General features: G+C 55.9%; 1 protein-coding gene across 2 annotated transcripts in view; it reads right to left on the bottom strand.

Moving 5' to 3' along the window:
- Window positions 1-23,208, bottom strand: part of PPARA (peroxisome proliferator activated receptor alpha) — a 48,676-nt gene that overhangs the window by 11,030 nt on the left and 14,438 nt on the right. Inside the window, exons 2-5 of one of the 2 annotated variants that reach the window (XM_087814980.1) lie at window positions 11,468-11,717; window positions 5,326-5,486; window positions 2,374-2,516; window positions 1,163-1,365 (exon numbers count right to left, since the gene is read on the bottom strand). In XM_087814980.1, the coding sequence (XP_087671106.1) occupies window positions 1,163-1,365; window positions 2,374-2,516; window positions 5,326-5,486; window positions 11,468-11,675 (715 nt within the window). In that variant the 5' untranslated portion in view covers window positions 11,676-11,717. The remainder of the gene's footprint in view (window positions 1-1,162; window positions 1,366-2,373; window positions 2,517-5,325; window positions 5,487-11,467; window positions 11,718-23,208) is intronic. The other variant, XM_087814981.1, reaches the window with a different exon arrangement.

Below are 23,208 nucleotides of genomic sequence, written 5' to 3'. Positions count from 1 at the left end.
AGCTTGTGAAATGCTTTATTTTCCTGCGACTAAAAATCCCAGCTCGTAATTCCCAGTAAGGACTGTTTCAAGCTACTCATTAGCGCAAATGAAACCCGGTTCACCGGGCTCGGAGGAAAATGCCAAATGTCTTTATCTGCCAACCTCGGCCGCCCGGCTCTTGGGAGGCAGCTCCGAGATTAGTTCTGCGATGCAGACGGACTTGGTTACGGGTGGGGTGGGGGCGGGACGAGGCTAGGCTGCCAGGCGACGGGGTGCGGGGGCCCCAAGGGGCACTCACTGACGCTCTTGAGAGGTCCAGAGCTGTCCAAAAAGACAGTCAAGTTTCTGTGAAGGAATCGCCCTTTCTAAGCCCTCGGTGTCACTGCCTTCTCCCTGAGGAAAGCGTGCGCGCAGGGGGCGGGGGTCAAAGAGGAGGCCGCAGTTTGGGGAGAAAGGGAGCAAGAGCGCGTTTTGAGTGGAGAGTGAATGGTTTCATTTTCTGGCATTAAAATGGGGATTTTTTTAAAAATGCACTTCAGGCCAGGCCGGCGTGGCTCAGCGATTGGGCGTCGACCTAGGATCCAGGAGATTGCAGTTCGATTCCCGGTCGGGGCACATGCCCGGGTTGCGGGCTTGATCCCTAGTGGGGGGCGTGCAGGAGGCAGCCGATCGATGACTCTCATCATTGACGTTTCTCTCTCTCCCTCTCCCTTCCTCTCTGAAATCAATAAAGATATACAAAAAAATGCACTTCAGAAACGACCCTAGAATCTGGTAGCTATTAACTAGGTTGTGTGTATGTGTATGTGTGTGCTCGCGTGTATGTGTGTCTGTGCATGTGTATGTGTGCATGTGTGTGTATGCATGTATATATGTGTGTATGTGCATGTGCGTGTGTGTGCGCGCGCGTGTGTGTGTGCATGTGTGTGTGTGTAAATTACTCATTTTAATAGCTTGGTCCCCAGGAGCTTTGAGGTAGATCAAACCCACAAGATGGGAGCTGTTGTTAAGCTACATTTTAGCATCTCTGGATGAAATGTATCCATCCCACTGTGGCCCGGTTGCCTCGGGGATACACAGTATCTTCCCAGCATTCACACCTGTTTTCTCACACACACCCCCCACGCTAGCTGCCGGGCTGCCAAGGGAACACCCGGGACTCGCACTCGAGGACACCTACTGGGTTGTTGCTGGCCTTGCCGGCGAGGATGACCCGGGCCTTGACCTTGTTCATGTTGAAGTTCTTCAGGTAGGCCTCGTAGATCCTCTTGGCCAGGGACTTGAGATCCGCGGTTTCGGAATCGTCTACGTCGTGTTCGCATGTGAGGATCTCCGCTTTCAGTTTTGCTTTTTCGGATCTTGGCATCCGTCCAAAGCGAATTGCTGGGGGTGCGGTGGGGGGAGAAACGGGATAAGGGGGGGGTAAACAAGTGAACAAGGAGCGTGAACCGGGCCGACCCCGGCGCGGGACGCGGGGGCAGGAGTCAAGCTCTGAACGAAACGCAGAGGTGAGGCCAACCTGCCTCGCGTCCCACGCGACGTCCTACTTTGGGGAGGAAGGTGAGACTCCAGCTCCACACGTCCTGGGCCTTCCCAAAGGCAGCCGGGCTAATGAGTCATTTCACTGGTGGGACTGGGGCTGGCGCCTGATGGCGCATTTCGGCCAAGGAGGCGACAGGGAGCCTCAGAGTGAGCTCATAGCAAACCTAGTCTTTTTTTTGCAGAAAGTAGACATGCAACTTTTGTGCAGTCGTTATTTTAAATTCACCTTTGCGCAATAATCGGCATGTTCTAAAATCAGGGTATGATTGAACGCAATTAAATTCAGGACGGGGTAAGATGCTTAAAATGGCACGTGCTTGCCGGGTATGATATAAACACCACAACAGCCCAGTGGTGTACAACTGGTTTTAAAACCTTGTATCAGCACCTGGCCTGTGCGGCTCAGTGGTTGAGCAATGCGCCCAGAACCAAGAGGTCACAGGTTCGATTCCCGGTTGGGGCACATGCCTGGGTTTCAGGCTCAATCCCCAGTAAGGGCCGTGCAGGAGGCAGCCGATCGGTGATATTTCTCTTCCTATTCTTCTCCCTTCCTCTCTCTCTAAAAATCAATAAAAACATTAAAAAAAAAAAATCTTATATCCAATAAAAAAATATAGAGATTTAAAAAAATCTTGTATCCGAGTCTTACCGTCTGAAGTTTCTAACAGTAATTCCAGTGCTGGGCCGAGTCTCAGCTATCCGAGATTCTTATTTTTTTAGGTTACTATGGTTATAGAATGACGTGGGTATTAAATACCACAGCACCTTCGTTCCAAATACGGTCTGTTCTGAGCAGACGAGGAAGGGAAACTGAGGCACGGGCTGGGAAAATGCGAGAGACAACCTTACCTACCGTTATGGGACATCCCAACTGAAAGGCACTTGTGGAAGCGACAGTACTGGCACTTGTTACGGTTCTTTTTCTGAATCTTGCAGCTACGGTCGCACTTGTCATAGACCAGCTTCAGTCGAATGGTTCGCCGGAAGAAGCCCTGCGCGGGGAGTATTCACAGAGTCACTGTTTCAGTCACTTTTTTTAATTAATTAATTTATTTTTTTTAATTTCAGAGAGAGGAAGGGAGAGGGAGAGAAAGATGGAAACATCAATGATGAGAGAGTCACTGATGGGCTGCCTCCTGCAGGCCCCCGACTGGGGATCGAGCCGCACCCCGGGCCTGCGCCCTGACCGGGAATCGAACCGCGACCTCCTGGTTCGTGGGTTGACGCTCAGCCGCTGAGCCACGCTGGCCGGGCTGTTCACCCTGCTTGCTGTTCATTTATTATCTCCTTTAAGATGAGCTAACTTTAGAGAAACAGTTCTGAAAGGTCTGATCGAATTGGGACGAATTGAAAAATTTAAATTTCAATATATGTAAAATTAGAGACAAGAAATCGAGGCCGAATCCAAAGTAATTCCCAAGTGTCCCCATCCGGCCTGGAGGACACGACCGTCATCTCCCGGAGAGGAGCTCAGTCCTAATAAAATTTACACAGATTTAACTTTTCCCTCTCGTCACATAACCGTATTCGTGACTAAAAACTTTCTACGGATTTTTGTAAGAGAACGTTAACTCCCTGAAAGACAAAAATTATAATAAAATATGATAAAGGGAAGCCAGCTCTACATAAAGAATTTTCCTGCTTTATAAAAGCATCTTAAACTTTCTCCAGTAACGACTTTATACTTAAAACTAAAATTTTATTTAAAATCTCTGAACAAAAGTAATAGTTTATAAGCAGCTTTCTGAAGGCGCATGTTAGAAAGGCTGGGAAGCGGTTCGCGCTGGCACCGGGGCCCTTCCTCTCTCTACGTCCCGCCGGGCTTCGCGTCTGCCTGAGGGTCGGGCGGGCCATAGGCGAGGGGACCACAGTTCCCCGGGGAACGAGGGAGGAGGCCGTATCCCCATTTGATTGGTTATCTAGGTGTGGAGAGCAGGGTGGCAAAGGGCGTGTGAGATTATGGGAAAGGGTAAGAGAGGATGGTAAAGGTCAGGATGCAGAGACACCTGGCTCACGGGCCCGTCCTACCTGTGCACCAGGTGGCCCACGGGGCCCGTCCTAACTGTGCACCACGCGGCCCACGTGGCCCATCCTACCTGTGCACCAGGCTGGCCCACGTGGCCCGTCCTACCTGTGCACCAGGCTGGCCCACGTGGCCCGTCCTACCTGTGCACCACGCGGCCCACGTGGCCCATCCTACCTGTGCACTGGGCTGGCCCACGGGCCCGTCCTACCTGTGCACCACGCGGCCCACGTGGCCCGTCCTACCTGTGCACCACGCGGCCCACGTGGCCCATCCTACCTGTGCACCAGGTGGCCCACGGGCCCGTCCTACCTGTGCACCAGGTGGCCCACGGGCCCGTCCTACCTGTGCACCAGGTGGCCCACGGGCCCGTCCTACCTGTGCACCAGGTGGCCCACGGGCCCGTCCTACCTGTGCACCACGCGGCCCACGTGGCCCATCCTACCTGTGCACTGGGCTGGCCCACGGGCCCGTCCTACCTGTGCACCACGCGGCCCACGTGGCCCGTCCTACCTGTGCACCAGGTGGCCCACGGGCCCGTCCCACCTGTGCACAGTCCAGCCCATGTGGGTGCCTGGAGCATGCAGAGTGTGCAGGGCACCACTAGAGGCTGTGGCATATTCCAAAAGTTAGTGATCACATCAGCGTACGCAAAGGAAAGGGACTTCGGACGTTAACCAACGTCACTGTTTTAGTCACGTTTCTTTTATTTATTTTTTTAATTTCAGAGAGAGGAAGGGAAAGAGAGAGACACGTCAATGATGAGAGAGTCACGGACCGGCTGCCTCCTGCACGCCCCTGACTAGGGATCGAGCCGCAACCCGGGCATGTGCCCTGACCGGGAATCGACCAGTTCTCCTGAGTCCCCCGGACGTGAGCTGCAGAGCCCGGGAGGTGCACGTAATTCTAAGAGGATGCAGTGCAGCGGGAGCTGCGGGGTGTCGGGAGGGGGCCCCTCTTACTGTCATGCTGGGAAGTCAGGGGGGCCCGGGACCCAGGGGGCAGGATGCTGCAGACATGGGCACCCCCTGACCTGCTGCTCTGGGCCACGCACGAGGGTCTGGCTGAGCTGGCAGGAGAGCGAGGACACCAGGGTGCCCGTGGTTGGGGTGGAGAGACGCCCGACACCCAGGAAGGGGTGTCAGGGGTGGGGAGCAGCGCCGGCCTGGGCGTCACCCGGCACGTGCTGCGGGGTGCTGATCCCGACACGGTACGTCTGATCGCCGCGGGAACCACAGCCCCCCGACGTCCTAGTGAGGGAGCGAGGGGCCTACGCGCTCTGACCTCGTATCCAAACGAAGGGATCACCCTGGACGTGGTGTATTTGCCTTTAAAACACGCATTTCTCACCCGGCCAGTGCGGCTCTACGGTTAAGCGTCACCTCATGCGCCAAAGGTCACCAGCTCAACTCCTGGTCGGGGCACCTGCCCCAATCCTGGGCTCGAGCCCCAGCAGAGGGTGTGCGGGAGGCAGCCGACTGATGATTTTCTCTCACCCATGTTTCTCTCTCTCCCTCTCCCTTCCTTTCTCTAGAAAATCAATAAAAACACATTTTTTTAAGAAGAAAGAACACCCTTCTCCGAGGCATTTACAGAGCCCAGCCGGCGAGGCGCCAGAGACGCTCTGGAGAGAGAAGTTCACCGGCTGCTCAGGCCGGTTTCGTACCTACGGCTTTCCGCAGGTCTTTGCAATGACAAACATCTCGGTATAAAAATAAAAGGAACCCTCGTAGTCCCCGACGCAGGCCACCCGTCTCCGCCCCCGGGGCCCAGCGTACCTTGCAGCCCTCGCACGCGTGAACCCCGTAGTGGTAGCCGGAGGCTTTGTCCCCGCAGATCCTGCACTCGATGTTCAGCGCTGTGCTGGAGGGCTCGTCGGCGCTGCCGGGGACCACGGGGCAGGTGACCGACGAGGGACTGGAGGCCGGCGAGAGGGTGTCTGAGGACAGGCAGGAAAGACGGGTGAATGTTATTTCATTTTTTATTTAATGTTTTTATTGGTTTTATTTTTTGTTTTTTTTGAATCTTTTTTTTTTTAAATTTATCTTTATTGTTGAAAGTATTACAATGTCCTCTTTGGTTCCCCGCTGACCCCTCCACCCGGCATCTCCCCCACCCCCAGGCCTTCTCCGCACTGCTGTGTGTCCGTGGGTTATGCACATATGCATGTAAGTTCTTAGGTTAACCTCTCCCCGCCCACCCCCTTCCCCCTGAGACCCCTCAGTCTGCTCCGTGCTTCTCTGTCTCTGGATCTATTTGTTTATCAGTTTATTTTGTTCATTAGGTTCCACCTATGAGTGAGATCATGTGACACTTGTCTTTCTCTGCCTGGCTTATTTCACTCAGCATAATCCTCTCCGGGTCCCTCCTGCTGTCTCGTAGGGCAAGGGGTCCCTCTTTTTCACAGCTGCATAGTATTCCACGGTGTGACTGTTTCACAGCTGCATAGTATTCCATGCCCACTGCTGGGCATCTGAGAGAAGAGGGAAAGGAGAGAGAACCCCTGGTGTGTGAGGCATCCATCAGCTGCCTCCCACACCCCCTCCCTGGAATCAAGCCTGCAACCTGGGTACGGGCCCTGACCGGGAATCGAACCTGAGAACTTTGGGTGCGTCTGAGTGAACCACACCGGCCAGGGCATGACTGATGAATTTTCAAAGCACCCCCAGTCTGTGTCTCAGTCGGGCCTATGAGGATATGATTGCACATGGGAGGCAGCGGCCGGTGGCGGGGCTCCAAGCCTGTCGGTCCCTGTCCTGGGCTGTCTCACCCCCTTCTGTGCCCCTGTGGCTGCTGTTGAGCTGGCACAGCTGACACGCCTGCTGAGCTGCTGGGTTCTGGGCCCACAGGCCTGGCTGTCTCACAGACCCCCCACCCATGGGCTCCCCAAGCCCCCGCACTTGACACTTCCTACAGGACTTGCCACTTTGTCTGCTTCCTTCCAGCTCTTCCGCAATTGTTAACTCAGTAAATGGCACCAGAACCCACGTGGACACCCGGCCGGTGTGGCTCAGCTGGCGGGGCATCGTCTCATGCACCAAGAGGTCGCTGGTTCGATTCCCGGTCAGGGCACAGGCCCAGGTTTCGGGCTCAGTCCTCAGTAGGGGGCGTGCAGGAGGCAGCTGATTGATCTCTCTCATCAATGTTTCTCTCTCCCTCCCCCTCTCCCTTCCTCTCTCTGAAATCAATAAAAACATATTTAAAAAAAATTTTTTAAATCCACATGGGCCATGCCAAAACCATAATCCACGAAAGAAAAAAATAAGTTGGACTCTCTTAAAATTAAAACTTCTGCTCTGCAAAAGACACTGATAAGAAAATCAAAAGACAAGCCACAGACCGGGAGGAAATATCTGCAAAACACAGCCATCTGATAAAAGATTTATAACCCAAATATACAAAGAAGACTTAAAATTCAACAATAACAAGACAAACGACTCAACTTAAAAAAATGGGCAAAGGTCTGAACGGACATCTCACTAGAGAAGACACACGGGTCAGAAGCAAGCATATAAAAGATGGGCCGCGTCGCCGATTGTTAGGACACCGCGAATTAAAACCACAGAGAGACATCACGAACACCCATCAGGATGGCCAAAATCCAAAACACTGACCACACCGACTGCTGGTGCGGATGGGGAGCCGCGGGCACTCCCCCGCTGCTGACGGGCCTGCGACAGGCTCAGCCACGTTGACAGACAGCCTGGCAGTTTCTTGTAAGCGGGCGTCTTACAGGATTTCCACTCCTAGGGATTCACCCAAGTGACCTGAAAACTTTCGTCCGCACGAAAGCCAGACGTGAACGTTTGTTCACAGCAGCTTTATTTAACTGCGCAAATGAGAAGCAGCCCAGGCGCCCCTTCAGCGGTGAGTGGAGAGCGAAGAGCCAGGCGGAAAGGCCGCGCACCGTGTGATTCCGAAGACCCGACGTTCTGGAAAAAGCAGGACTGCAGAGATAGTAAAGAGATCAGCTGCACCTGGGCCGGTTTGGCTCTGTGGTTAGAGCGTCAGGCTGAGGACTGAAGGGTCCCAGGTTTGATTCCAGCCAAGGGCAGGTGGCAGGCTCGATCCCCCGCCCCAGTCAGGGTGCATGTGGGAGGCGACCGATCGATGCGTCTCTCTCTCATCCATGTTTCTCTTTCTCCTCTTTCCACTCTCTCTGAAAAGCAAAGGGAAAAAATATCCTCGAGCGAGGATTGAAAAAAAAAAAAAGATCAGTTGCTGGGGCGGGAGTGGGCCAGGCAGGGCTGGAGACCAGCAGCACAGGGGGTTTCTGGAGGATGTGAAACTATTCATGTGACAATGTGACACTACGCACTTGTCAAAATCCACTGAACTTTACAGAGAGAACCTCAACGTTGCAAATAAAACGACTCAGGAGGTCTGGGAGCCCAGGACGGAAGGCCGAATGCACAGAAGAATCCAGCGGCGTTCAGAGCATGAAACAAGCTCACCGACGGCGAGGTGGGGCCGGCCTGCCGAACCCTGGAAACAAGCGGGGTCTGAGGCTACAGGCAAAGGAACTGATGTAATCACTGTACATTGGCCGATACGGTAACCAACCGGAGGCTGGGTCGGCAATTCTGAAACCACTATACAGGTACCTGGACATGAACAATTAATTCAATGAACGGTGGGTGGTGGGAGCTGGGTTTCTCTCTGCTGGAGTGGGAGGGTGCAGACAGCAATAGGAACTCATGTTTACCTCAATACAGATATGACGGCTACTGTAGAGGAGTGTTTGTGGGTATGTGTACATGCGTGAGTTAATATGTCTTTGCTCTATCAGCCGAGAGAGCCTGAAAGAAAAGAGACCCCAAGCAACCTACAACGATTAGAGGGGACAATACCCGGGACTCACATGGGGCGGGATGGTGTCGGGGTCCCACCGCTCACAGTGGGGTCTCAGAATTCGTGGGGCATTTGGGAAAGTACTCAAAAGGGCTCTGCCTCAGTGTTGAGCAAAAATCACCTCCAGAATCAATACAAAGCTTAAAAACAAGACCTGAAAAGACAAAATATTTTTCAAGGAACTTAACTGCCTCCTAGAACAAAGCTCAAGAATATTTGTAGGAAAACAAAAATATTCATCACCGACACAGTTCACACTGTATGACATCCAATAAAAAAAATGACAAAACACACAAAGAAGCAGAAAATATGACCCATAAAATGAAATATCAACGAGCTGAAACTGACCCAGAAATAACCCATATGATAGATTTTGTAGAAAAGATATTTGAAAAGTTATGATGACTGTATTTATAGATGTTCAAGAAGCCAGATGAAAGACCGAACATGTTAGGTAGAGAGAGGAGGTGAAAAGCCAGTCGTGCTTCCAGGGATGGAAACTATAATGTCTGATATGAAAATACCCTGAATGGGATTAGGAGCAGATTGGACACTGCAGAAGGAAGACAGTAAACTTGAAGACAGAGCCAAACAAACTACCCGAAATGAAACAGATTGAAACAACACTGGGGAAGAAACAAACAAAAAAAGAACATTGTTTCATCTGCAAAATCTACCGGCATTTAAGGAAGAAATAAAATCAATTCTACAGAAGCACTTAAAGAAAACAGAAGAGGAGGGGGTGCTTCCTAAATCATCCACGAGGCCAGCGTTAATCTGACACCAAAGCCAGACAAAGACGACAAGGAAAGAAAATAGAAACAATACACCTCATGTACGTGGATGCAAAAATTCTTAATAAGACGTCAGCACGTCAAATCCAACAGTATCTGAAGAGGGTAACACACGATGACCAAGGAGGGTTTATCCTGGGAATGCAAGGTGGTCTTCGCCTTTGAAAATCAAGGGATGTAATTCACTATACGAACAACACTGACAAGGAAAAAACAATCTGATTATTTTAGTTGATGCAGGAAAAGTACTGGAAAAAAATCCAACGTCGATTCTAGATAAAAACTCACAGAAAACTAGAATTAGAAGGGAACCTGCTCAACTTGATAAAGAGCATGTATAAAAAACTAAGCTAACATCACACCTACGGGGAAAGACCGAACGCTTTCCCTCACGGTCAGGAACAAGGCGAGGATGTTTCACATCTATTCAGCGTTGTCCCGGAGGTTGCGACCAATGTAATAAGACAAGAAAAAAAATAAAAGGCATCCAGCTCGAAAAGGAAGCAGTAAAACTGTCTTTATGTATGGATGACATCATCGTCTGTGCAGAAAACCCTAAAAAAACTAATCAGTTTAACAAGGGTGCAGGATACATGATCCATATTCATAAATCAATTGTATTTTTATCAATAGGAGTAATCAGAAATTGAAATTTGAAAAATACCTTTTACAATCACATCAAAAAATACGAAACACTTAGCAATGAATCTGACCAAAAAAATGTGAAAGGCCTGTACAGGAAAAACCACAAAACACTGCGGAGAGAAACTAAAGGCCTAAAGTAAATGGAGAAAAAAGTTCATGGCTCAGAAGACTCAATACTGTTAAGACGTCAGTTCTCCCCACGTCGATCTATAGATTCAACGCAACCCCAATCCAAGTCTCAGCAGGCGGCTTTGGTCTGCAGCGACGTACTGATTCTAAAACTAATAGGAAAATGGAAGGACCCAGGATACTCAAATGTCTTCAGAAAAGAAGAATAAAATTGGAGGGGGGTGGAACGGGTCATTGGGGAGAAAAAGGCACATCTGTAATATTTTGAACAAAAATAAAAATAAAAAAAGAATTAAAAAAGAAAACTTAATAATTTCCCCATAAATGTGCATTTACTCTTGTAAACTTACTCAGGGAGGCAGATCTTATCATATATCTGATAATAAAGGAAACACTTGGATAAAGAAAAAAATAAAGTTGGGGGACTTACAGCCCTTGACCTGGACTCTCCCAGAGGCCTGTTTCCCGCTCTGAGTCGACCACCACACGCGCCTCGTTCCCACCCACAGGCTGCCGCTCCTGGCTCACCGACACCCCCTTTCTTCAGTCCCAGCCCAGGACCCGCTTCTGCCAGGAAGCCCCGTGAGTCCAGCCTGGACGGAGGCCCCGGCAAACGAGGTGCCGCTTAGAGCGCGTCCTACCAGGCTGGCGTCAACGCCGCCCAGAACACGAAGCGTTTCACGATGCCTCTTCCCCGGCAACGCCGCAGGCCACCGGAGTGGACCCCGAGCTTTCCTTCCACATGCCTTGTCGCTCTTAAGGCAGGAGGTGGCAGGCGGGTCACGCACACGTCCAGGTTTAAAAGGGAATCGCTTTCGTTACAACAGGAATCTCTGCTTTCGAGGAATACAGGCTGGGCCCTGGCCGGCGTGGCTCAGCGGTTAAGAGCGTCGGCCTGCGCACTGCAGGGCCGGGGGTTCGATTCCCATCAAGGGCACCTACCTGGGTTGCAGGTCCGATCCCCGGCCCTGAGGGTGGGAGGCAGCCAATCGATGTGTCTCCGTCACATCGATGTTTCTCTCTCTCTAAACATCAATGCAAAAAATATCCTCAGGCCCTGCCGGCGTGGCTCAGCGGTTGAGCATCGACCTAGGATCCAGGAGATCGCGGTTCGATTCCCCATCAGGGCTCATGCCCGGGTTGCAGGCTCGATCCCCAGTCAGGGGCCTGCAGGAGGCAGCCGATGGATGTTCTGCTCTCACATCCATGTTTCTCTCTCTCTCCCTCTCCCTTCCTCTCTCTGAAATCAATAAAGACATATTTTACTATATATATACATATATATGTATATGTGTATATATATAAATAAAATAAAACTAAAAAAATACTTATAAAGAAAATATCCTCACTGCTTGAACTACAGGTTGGGCAAAAGCAGGTTTGCAGTTGTTCGTGTGGAAGCCGCCGCCGCAGGAAGAGGGAGCTCCTCCCGCTAAAGGGGACCAACCGTCCTCTCTGGAGACGCTGCTAAGCCAGGCTTCCCAGGAGACCGCGCACTCACCTGTGACGACGGACCCGTCCGAGCCCGGGCCGCTCCCTAGGTACTGATAGTCCGTGAAGCTGAAGCTCCCGGAACTGTCCTCGCCGATGGACTGAGAAATCTCCTGGATGTTGCCCATTTCCTGCAGGAACTCTTCCGACAGCGGGCTGTCCAGGTCATCGGCCTCGAGCGGGAAGAGGGGGCAGATCGGGCTCTCCGTGTCCACCATCCTGGCCCGATGGCCCTGGTCACACAGCCGCGCGCCAACCCGCTGGGAGGAGAGAGGGGGGACCGGTGAAAACGACAAGAACGCCGGGCTCCCGCTCACGAAAACATCATTGACTCATGAGGATGTCCGTGAATCGACAACCTAAAAACTGACGTCGTTGCCCGGGCGCTGTGGCTCAGGGGTTGAGCATCGACCTATGAACCTGGAGGTCAGGGTTCGACTCCCCGGTCAGGGCACGTGCCCGGGCTGTGGGCTCGATCCCCAGTTGGGGGAGTGCAGGAGGCACCCGATCCATGACTCTCATCATTGATGTTTCTCTCTCTCCCACTCCCCTCCTTTCTCTGAAATCAATAAAAAACTTATTTTTAATAAAAAAATAAAAAGTACTGACATTGTTGACGATCTTGCCTTGGCTTGAGTCTGGATGAGCAGACCAAGGAAATGAAAGTCTCGCCCGGCCGGGCGGGCTCAGCGGTTGAGCGTCGACCTAGGATCCAGGTGATGGGGGTTCGATTCCCGGTCAGGGCACAGGCCCGGGCTGTGGGCTCCATCCCCAGTCGGGGGCATGCGGGAGGCACCCGATCCATGACTCTCATCATTGATGTTTCTCTCTCTCTCTCTCTCCCTTCCTCTCTCTGAAATCAATAAAGACACATATCAAAAAAAGAAAATGAAAGTCTTTTTGTTGTTGCTAATCCGCACCCAAGGATATTTTCTCCATTGCGTTTTAGAGGGAGGGAGGGAGGGAAACATGGGCACGGGGGAGACACATGGACTGGTCGCCTCCCGCACGCACCCCAACCAGGGCCTGGGATTGAACCTTCAACCCAGGTACGTGCCCTTGACCGGGAATCGAACCCGTGACCGTCCGGTGCGTAGGGTGACGCTCTAACCACTGAGCCACACTGGCCGGGGAGAAAAATGAAAATCTTCCGACACAGAATGTTTAGGCACCGTCGCCGACCAGGCGGGAATCAGTCCTTCGTCACTAGTCACACCGTGTGCGGAGCTCGGTCCACCTGATCTCAGGCGGACACGGCCACGGTGGACACAAAGTCCCCTGCTCCCCAGGGACACCCTCCTGGTGGGGCCACGGACGGTGAGCAAATAAACAAACACACGTCTGGCGCGTCGGATGGTGACGCAATGAGGTGGGAGAGTGGACGGGAAATGGACTCTGCTCCACGCGGGCGGGCAGGGGCGGCCTCGCTGACCAGGGGCGGCCTCGCTGACCAGGAGCCAGGAGCTGGAGGAGCCAGGGAGCGAGCCGCGCAGACGTCGGCGGGGGACAAAGCCCCAGCGAGTCGGGCAGCAAATGCCGAGGCCCCAGGAGGGAAACGCCGGCGGGTCCCTTCTAGGAGCGAGCGGGCCGGGGTGGCGCAGGCGGTGGCGGGGACAGCGGGAGGGACAGGCGCCCGGCGCAGAGCCACAGGCCCCCCCGGGGCAGCGCTCGCGGTCTTTCCTAAGGAGACTGCGCCGCAGCAGTTTTTTAAAAAATCTGAACAGGCGAGTTCCCAACAAAGCCAGACAATGTCAACTCCCAAACGAAAGGCCCCTCTCCCCGTGGGTACCGGGACGGGCTGGACTGGGCCCCCCAAATCCACGTGCTGGAGCCCCGGCCCCTCCGATGTGGCCGCACTTGGAGACAACAGGCGGGGGCTCCATCGAGCGCGGTCGTCAGAGTGGACCCTAATCTAAGCCGACTGGCGTCCTTGCAGGAAGAGGAAACCAGGACTCAGACACCGGGCGGGACGCGGACCGGGCAGGCGGCCGCCACAGCCCGGCGAGGAGAGGCCCCCGAGAATCAGGCCCCCGCTCGGGGATCTGGGCCTCCGGGCGGCCGGAGCCGCGGGACGAACGGCTGTGTCCAAGCCGCCCGCTCCGCGGCCCGTTACGGGGCCGAGCAAACAGGCGCAGGTACAAAGTCAAGGCGTCTCTCCCGCGCTGGCCCGGCGGCCTCTTGCGCAAACACGGAGGCCACAGCCGTGACCTCCAGACTGACGCCGTCACCTGAGCGCACTGGGCCTGCGCTGCCCGGCGCCCGCCAGCCAGGGGCACTGCCCGCGCCGGTCCAGGCCTCGGTGCCTTCGCCACGGCAGCCCGGGAAGCCCGGCGAGCCGCCCCTCATCCCGGGAGGCGCACAAGCCGACGTTCAGCTTCCAGAGCTTTCCCATCCGCGCCGGTCACAGGGACGCCCGCGGCTCACGGGGCGGAGAGGACCAGGCCCGGGCGCCAGCGGCGGGACTCACGGCGCGGCCACGGTCCCTGCTTCCGGGGAAAGCGTGAGGGTCCCCGTGGCCCGGCCACTCCCTCCTCAGCCCAAGGCCCACGGGCTCCCAAAGGCACTGTTTCCTGAGTCTGTCCAATTGAAAAGTCAGAGCTCAGAGCTGCCGCCTGTGAATCGGAAACTCCCACAGCCCGGCCGGCGTGGCTCAGCGTCGAGCAGCGAGCTGGGACCCAGGCGACCGGGGTTCGATTCCCGGTCAGGCCTCAGGCCCGGGTTGTGGCTCGATCCCCAGCTGGGGGCCTGCAGGAGGCAGCCGATCAACGACTTTCATCACTGACGTTTCTCTCTCTCTCCCTTCCTCTCTCTGAAATCAACAAAATGTATTTTTTTTTTTAAATGTGAACTACTGAAATGATATTTTTAAGTCTTAGTAATTAAACATTTAGCCACCAAAATATGAGAACTACCAAGCCGGGCATATAAAACTATAGGACATTTTTTTAAAAAAAAGGAATAGAAAAGAGAGAGAGAAGGAAAACTACTGGCAGACTTAACCCCGGTCGGTAACCTTTGACGATAAGGCATCTGTTGTTCTGGACGATCAGGCCGATGGGGTAGCCAAGGAGGGCAGGGTGCACCCCCTCCGGTTCCCACCCCCCGGGCCCAGCTCTGGGGAGCCCCCGTCGAACTGCGCCGAGGCCTGTCTCCCGCGCCCGTGTGCTGTGTGTCCCCGAGGGGGGGAAGCTGTGCCAATCCCGTCCCCTCACTTCCAGGACCGTCCCCACCCAGCGGCAGGTGCTGGGTGTCTGGCGCTGAGCCACGCCCGGCACCGAGGCGGACGCGCCCAGCGCCTGCTCCGTGAGAACTAGGCGAAGGTCCGTCGGCGAGGCTCACCTTGGCGCGGCGTCACCACCTGGATGGCAGGCGGCACCCGGTCGGCCTTCCAAAGACAACACGGGGGACGGGAATCTGGAGCAGGAGTCAGAGCGCGTCTGCCTTGGGAAAGCGACGGGAAGCGAGCGGGGCGAACTGCGATCGTCGCAGGGATTTAAAACCAACGCGTTCGGGGGGGGAGGGGGGTGTCTAAGCATCACGGTGAAGAAAGTCCCGAGTTGCAGGATTTGGGAGCAAAGGTGACACCGATCAACACCTCCAGCCCCAGGGGGAGGCTGCGCCCACGGCCTGGGCACGGGACCCGCAAGCCGGAGGCGCCCGGTACAGGCCGCTGAGCACAGGCACGGGCGGATCCTCGGGGGGACGCTCGGCAGCCCCGAGCCTGGGGCACGTCCTGTGATGCCGCAAATTAGGCGGCTCGAGGACAGTAAGTGCGTTTCGCCATCTGACCGGAATAAAATGACCTCCAGCTCCGGGGGCCGTGCCTGACCAGCGCTGTATCCCTCCGGGGTTCAGGGAGCCTCTGCGCCCCAGAAGGCTCTTCATAAACATTTTCTGAAATTAAATATTAGCAGCTTGACACTGTCCCCGTTCTCACTGTTCCACGCTCGGGATCAGACGCCTGGGAACAAACGCAACTGGACTTGAACGTTGACCCTCAGAACCTGCCTTTGGCGCCAAGGGGCCGGGCAAAGGGTCGCGGTTGTTGCATTTCCCTCGGCTACCAGCGTCCCTCTGCAACGGAGCCTAATTCCCTGCGCCCCGAACCCGTCAGGGTGCCGCTCAGGAGGCTTAGAAACGCCGTCTCGCCCGGCCCGCGGGGCTCAGCGGTTGAGCGTCGACCTGGGATCCAGGCGATCGGGGTTCGATTCCCGGTCGGGGCACAGGCCCGGGTTGTGGGCTCGATCAATGACTCTCATCACTGATGTTTCTCTCTCTCCCCCTCCTTTCCTCTCTCTGAAATCAATAAAGACATATTTAAAAAAAAAAAGAAACGCCACCTCGCAGAAGACTCTGCATTTCCTGTGGCCACGCGGAGCCTGGCGAGGCCTCCCTGGCTGACGGGAGGGCAGCTGGGCTTCTGTCCACGCGGCGGGCGGGACGGCGCCCACACGACGGGTCGCTCTCTCTGTTAACCGTTCGCCCCCTTGTCAGGCTCTTCACACTTTCCCCGCATCGTTTTTTTTAGATATTAGATTTTACACCAAGAAGCCTTTCAGCTTAGCTGGCGGGTCCAGGGCTTAAAACAACATTTCAACATACACGAAAGAAAGGAAGCGGAACAGGCCTCTGTACCTTCCCCTGGCGCCAGGAATTCACAGAAACGGGTTAATCATTACCCCCCGTAATCAACAGGCTCACAAAGGGTAGAAAACGCCGACGAGACACATTTGAAACCGGAGAAAACAGCACCGGCGCCGCGTAGCAGCGGCCAGGGGCCCGGGCGCTCCGCGCTCCGGCGGGTCATCGGCCGCACCCACGGCGCACAGCACGTGGGTTTCGCCGGCGACACCCAGATCTTTCCCAACGACGCCCGAGGCACCGGGATTTGTAATCAGAAGAGCCTGGCCTGTGAAAGTGGGTGACAAGCCCCATGGCCCGGAAGGGGCGCCAGCAGCCACTGTCCCTTTACCGGAACGTGAAGAAAGTACGTCCCCAGCCCGCTCCCGGAACCTGCCCGCAGGCGGGGCGGCCTTTATGACCCCCTTCAACCCCCTCTCCTTCCCGTTCTCCGGAGAGGGGAGTCAGTGTTTTAAACGCCACCGAAACGAGGAAAGAAAGCGGCCACCACGGACGCATTCAGCGCCCGTCCCGGTGAAATGTGAGGGCGCCGGGAAGCCTGCCCCGGGGTTAAAGGGTCGCGGAAATGAAACGCACGTTCACCCGGTGGACACGGGCCCGTACAGAGCCACGAGCAGTGACGGGGACGCCGCCGAAGTGTCCGCCGGGCGCGTGAGAGAGAAACAGCGGGGGCCAGGCTGGCCCAGGAGGAGACGGGATGACGCTCCAGCTCGAGGTCGGCCCAGCGGGCGTCGGGGGAAACAGGTCACACGCACGACAGGCTGAGCCTCATCGGCTTCGGATTAAACCGGCCGTCACCTTGGGGACAGGAGGCTCCTGCACGACCCCCCGAGCCACGGCCCTGCCGAGCGCGAGTGCTCACCTGCCGGGGCCCGCGGCCCGGGCGGCGGGGGCGGGAGACGGACAGGGGGCCGAGCAGGCGGCTGGAAACCCTGGGTGAGCCCCCTCGGGCCGGGCCTCAGCGACTTCAATCTGCCCGATACCGGGGGCGGGCGGGGCGGGGTCCCGTTCACAGGGAGACAGCGCAGAGGTTCCGAGAGGGAACCACGCGGGCGACTAGGAGGTGAGGAGACACCAGGAAACGCGCCCCAGAGGCTCCCGGGGTCGTCTCTGTTTTTCCTGATTTCAGCGCCGTGACTGCCGCTCGGCCTTACCGCCGGCTTCCTTCCGCACGCTCTGCGCTTGTCTTGCCGTTAAGCCGCCGGTTCCTCGAGGTGGGGATTGAGGTCACTGCTCTGAGACGTAGCGAGACTGACAAAAGCACAAAGACGGATGCAAACCACACCACCGGGAATGGAACGCGGGCCGCCGCCGACCCGCCGCCGGCCACGGGTCAGTAAGAGACGGCTGCACCCAATTTTAGGCTCGTAAACTCGACAACGCAGGAGGAACGGACCAAGGCGTCGAGAACCGCCAACTACCAAAAACTTAACCCAAAGGAAACAGGCCACCTCAATAGCTCCGCAACCATTTAAAAACTAAAATAGAAAACAGCAGCAGCACCAAGTGCTGGTAGGGATGTGGTCAGGCGGGACCACTCAGGCCCTGCGGGCGGGAATGCAAACCGGTCCGGCCGTCGACCACGCGGGAAAACCCCGGGGCGGCTTCTCGTAAAACCAAACACACAGCCGCCTTGCGACCCGCGACTGCGCTCCCAGTGGAATACGTGAAAATTATGTTCACGCAAAAACCTGTGCACACGCCCCAAACACAAAGTGACCATCGAAATCTAAACTGTTTGGTTATAAACGCTCCCATCAGGAAAGTAAAGAGCTCGTCGAACGGGAGAAAATACTTGTAACTTATACATCTGATAAGAGGCTTGTCTTCAGAACATATAAAGAAGGCTCACAACCCAACAACAAAAAGACAAACGTCCCCATTTAAGAACCGGGCGAAGGATTTAAACAGACGTGTCTCCAAAGAGGGTCTAGAAAGGGCCACCGGGCGCGCGGAAGCCGCTCAGCGCCGGGGGTCACAGGGAACCGCAAACCGAGCCCACGGGGGGCCGCCTCCCACCCGCGGGGACGGCCGCAGTCGGCAAGACCGACGGTAACGCGAGTCGCCAAAGGTGCGGCGGAGAAAACGGAAACCTCAGGCACGGCCAGCGAGACCGAGAAGACGCAGCCGCCCGGAGGAGAGCCTGGCAGTTCCCCAAAAACGCTGAACGCAGGTCACCCTATGACACAGCAACCCTGCTTCCGGAGAGATGGAGACGTGCACGCAAAGCCTCACCGCGGGCGCTCGCAGCCGCACGACGCGTCACAGCCGAGAGCGGGGACGCCCTAATGCCCACGGCTGCAGGTGGGTAAGTGAAACGGCCTATTTCCACTATCGACACACACACACAAACCCTCGCCTGAGGACAGACTTTCCACTGCTTTTCAGAGCGAGTGAGAGAGGGAGGGACAGAAACACTGACATGAGAGACACATCGACTGGGTGCCTCCCCCACGCACCCCACCCAGGCCTGGGATCGAGCCTGCAACCGAGGTACATGCCCTGGGCTGGAATCGAACCCGGGACCCTTCAGTCCGAGGGCTGATGCTCTAACCACTGAGCCAAAATTTTCGAGGATGAAAGGAAATGAAAGTATTCGTTGAGCTACAACATTGTGCTCAACGAAAGCAGCCAGTCGCAAAAGACCACGTATCCCGTGAACCCGTTTTTATGAAATATCTAAGATGCGCAATCATTGGTTGGGGGGGCCCGGGGTGGGGGAGCGGAGGGGATGGCTAAGTGGTTTCCTCCAAACTTGGACTATGGCACCGGCTGCGTGACCCTGTAACGACCACGGGATTGTGCGCCGCGACTGTGAACCGCATCCCAACGGGGGTCTTTAAACAAAACCGGAAAACCGCGGGCCAATGTCCACAGCAGCGCTCTTCATAAGGACCCCAACCTGGAGACGGCCCAGGTGCCCTCCGGGGGGCGAGGGCCCATCGAGCTCGGCGAGGCCACGCCAGGGAATACCACGCGGCCAGGAAAGGGAGGAAGCGCTGACGCCCCCGCAGCCGGGCTCTCGCGGGAACGAGCTGAGTGAACAAACCAGCCCCGCACATCCCTACCACGCGGTTCACGACGTAACTTCCCTGAAGTGACAGAATGACAGACACAGACCAGGGGGCCAGGGCCGAGGGGGGTTGGGGGGGCGGGGTCCACGGGGCTCTCAGGGGGGCCGCTGGCTGAGGACAGTGCTGTGCGTGTCGGCCGAGCCGAGGTCCTCGCCCTGTGATGTTGTGATGTTACATTACCGGTCGGCAAGGCGTCGCCGCTGGGGAAAGGGGGGAAACGTGCCGGGGTTGCCCTGCGTGTGAATCTACAAGTATCTCAAAATTGAAAAACTTTAATTTAAAAAGGTGCTAAAGCAGAGATCGATTAGGAGTGATGTTTGGAGAACAGGTGAGCGGCACCTGGCTGGTGTGGCTCAGCTGGCTGGGCGTCGTCCGTGCAACAGGAGGTCACCCGTTCGATTCCCGGTCGGGGCACACGCCCGGTTCCAGGCTCAATCCCCGGCAGGGGCCGTGAAGGAGGCGGCCGATCAATGCTTCTCTCTCATTGATGTTCTATTTTTCTCCCTCTCTCTCTCTAAAAATCAATAAAAATATTTTTAAAAAAAGAATAGGTGAGCCGTCACTCATTTTTCCGAATTCGATCATAGACATAAATGTAGTTGGGATGTATAATGTAGACACTGCCTTTTGTTTAGTTTGCTTTTAACTTTTTATTTGTAAGTAATTTGTTTTACAGAAAAGTTGCAGACGCACCAAAAAATTACTACAAAAAATACTGTCGACCCTTGACCCATGTTCAGCCGTTGGCCTTCTCACCTGCCTTTCCATACTAGGCAGGTGGCCATAGTGTGTGTGTGTGTGTGTGCGCGCGCGCACGCGTGCATATGTGCATGTGTGTGCACATGTGCATGTGTGTGTGGACATGCACGCATGTGTCTGGATGTGTATGTATGCAGATGTGTGTGGACGTGTGCGCATGGGCACATGTGCACGTGTGCATGTGTGTGCATGTGTTTGACGATGTGTGTGGACATGTGCGCACGCCTGGACGTGTGTGTACATGGGTATGTGTGCATGTGGACCGTGTGTGTGTGTGTATGTGGACATGTGTGCACATGCATGCACATTTTTGCACTGTGTGCAGGTGTGCGTGTGCTGTGAATAGGACATTCTTTCTACACACAGCCCTGACCAAGTTCAGTAAATGTGACAGACACAATAATCTACACTCAACCTCATACTCAGATTTTGTCAGGGGCCCGTCGTGGCCTTGATCGCATTTTCCCTCCAGTACAGGACCCAGGCCCAGGTACTGCATCTTGTGGTCATTCCTCTTTGCATCTGAAACGGTTCATGGCTTTTCTTCATCTTTTATGACACTGAGATTTTAAGGAACCCCATTTCCACATCCCCCCGTTTCTAAGCAGAAGGTAGGAACTGCCTGGGTCCTCCTTGGGCACCTGTGTTCCAGCAGGAATCTGCAGAGACGCGATTCGAGCCCCTGACTCGACCCAGGTGCTGGCGGCCGGCTCCCGAGGCCACCTCCTGGGGCCACCTCCCGAGGCCACCTCCCGAGGCAGCCCCTCCGCGGCACCCAGGCCCCCGCAGCCTCGGGCCCGCTCTGTCGCGGGCCAGCTGGAAGCGCCCACGTGCCTCCCCGTCCGGAACTAGAGGCTCCCAGTGCCGTCCGGCTTCAACTCCCATTCGCCATGACCCACGAAGGAAAAGAAAAACCGATTATTCTGTAAACTCCCAAGTAAGACGGGAGCGAAAGAACAGAAACAACATCTACCTGCTGCTGATGTCAAGCACGGGACACAATTCAGATGTCCTGCGACATCGCTAACGACACACCAAGCGGCTTCCACAGCAGCTGCTCCATGTGGAACGAATTGTTTTCTAGAGAAACTGGGGGGGGGGGGGCGCTCACCACCAGGAACAGGGCGACCTGTTTAAGGAAAGTGTGTGCTTTCCGCTGTCCATTCAAGCTCCGCATAAAAACCAGAGAAACGGGAAACCCAGGGAGGCTTCCTTCCCAGGACCCAGGCCTGGGGCCGCAGGGCAGGTCGTGTTTTGGGGGAACCGATTTAAGCTTCCACTCGGCCAAAGGCAGGAGCACGTGGGGGGCCTGTCACAGCCGCCGAGCTTTAGAGCAGCAGGCGCCGAGGGCCACCCCGCCAGCGGGAGAGCGTATGGGAGGCGGGAACAGCTGTCCACACGCCTTGTACCCAACGCACCCTGAGGTGACCTTGGTCTGTCTGTCTGCAGAGTTACAGCTCAGGGTCCTCAGGACGGCCTGGTTTGTTCTGAATAAATCTGTTTGCTTCTTAGGTCACTTGTACCGGTCCCAGCTCCACCCGGCACACGGGGAGGGCATCACTGCCTCCCACCTGCACCCCTGGAGCAGACTCCTCACCTGCTCTCTCCCCAGGGACAGTCTCAAGGACAACCCTGGGCATTCTGCCCCCTCCTGAGGGACCCGTCTGAGGAACCTCGGTTCCAAATACCTAGGTTCGCAGGTAAGGAAACAGACCAAGGATGAGCCCCATCCAAGGTCACGTGGCTCCTCGAAGGCCAGGCTGGAACTGAGCTCAGTCTCCCTGCCCCCAGCAGTGCTGGGCCCTCCCGTCACACCCCCCTGCCTGCCCAGTTAGCAAGCCCTCTGTGAGCCCGTTGGCCTGGTGACGCCTGGCAGCTCCTGTCCCGGCCCCTGACAACAGGCAGGAGGAGACTTCACAGCTAAATCCAGTGTGTCACATGCGTGTCACATCCCACCAAGCACCCGCCTCCCCAGGGGCCGCTTTCACGGAGAGGCCACGCAGTCGGAGCCCTCGCAACGCCCCAAGGTCCTTCACAGTGACCTGCTGCCACTTCTCTCCGGGAACCTCCTGTCCTCTCCTCTCGGGGACATTCCTCCCCAGTCACAGTTGCTCGTGCTCCTCCCAGGGGCCTGGCTGGCAGCCTGCTCTGCCGGGACGCGCTCCAACCCGGTGTCACTCAGCCACCCTCTCGCCTTCCAGTCGTCACTTTCTTGGCGAGGCCACCCTGGAGGGTCCTCACGCTCCCTGGCGCTCCCGGCCGGCTCCCCCACCCTACGCGGGCCTCCCCCACACTGAGCACCCTTTAACACACCAACCCTGCCCTCGTCCCCACGCCGCCCACCTGCCCCCCGCCAGCGGCAGCTCTGTGAGCAAGGGGATTTTGCGCTCTGCCCGCCTCTGCATCCCTGAGCGCGCAGGGAGGGGCCTGGCACCGGGCAGGAGCTTTGTCAATACCTGCCCAGGTCTGACGGTGAACGGGTCCATCTCCTCTCGTTTCCTCGGGCAAACCCTGGATTCTGGCAGAAAAGCAACCTGGCATTTGCTCTCCACATGGCACGCTCTCCAGTCTCCGGGCCGTATCCCGCTCCTGCGCCTGGGATGCCTCCCATCCCTACACGTTCCACTTCCTCCCAGAAGCCTGCCCAGATCCACCCGGGGAAGGACCCTGTCCAGCCTCTGTGGGAGTCGCCTCAGCTCACATCACAGGCTCATCGATGCCTTTTCTGCCCACTGATCCTTGACAAGAAGTCACGTCAGCCACCTTCCTCCTCCACACGTTCAGCACTGACCGACTGAGCCTCACACCAGTGATACGCTCTGAACATAGTCCCCTTTCTTCCAAAAAACCTCACACCATTTAAATGAATGGACCTGAGGAAGGAGCCCACGGGGAGGACACCCCAGCGTGTAGAGGGCAAAGGCTGGCGTGGAACCGGGGCTTGTCTGAGAAACAAGAATGAGCGCAATGTAAAGCGACGAGAGTGCTAAGGGAACAGAAACAATCTGTTTAAGAAAAAATGGACATTTCTACCATGAAGCTCTGGAGGGGCATCTTCAGGCCTCCTGGAAGGAGGTGTATTTAGGGGCTGAGGGCCATCGACACCATCTGTAATCGGTCTGAGGGTCCACGCCATTCACTTAGCACCGTGTCAGATGCCAGGGTCCCTCGTGTGGCACTTGCAGCCTTTCTAAGGGGAACAGTTACCTTCCAACCCTGGCTTGTCTCGTTCATGAACATGGTATAGCCCTCTGTTTATTTGGGCTCCACTGAATTT

The sequence above is a fragment of the Miniopterus natalensis genome, chromosome 2, assembly GCF_054644295.1.
Source record: "Miniopterus natalensis isolate mMinNat1 chromosome 2, mMinNat1.hap1, whole genome shotgun sequence".
Classification (NCBI taxonomy): Eukaryota; Metazoa; Chordata; class Mammalia; order Chiroptera; family Miniopteridae; genus Miniopterus; species Miniopterus natalensis.
Note: the sequence above shows the minus strand (reverse complement) of the source record. Positions and strands in the feature narration are given on the sequence as shown.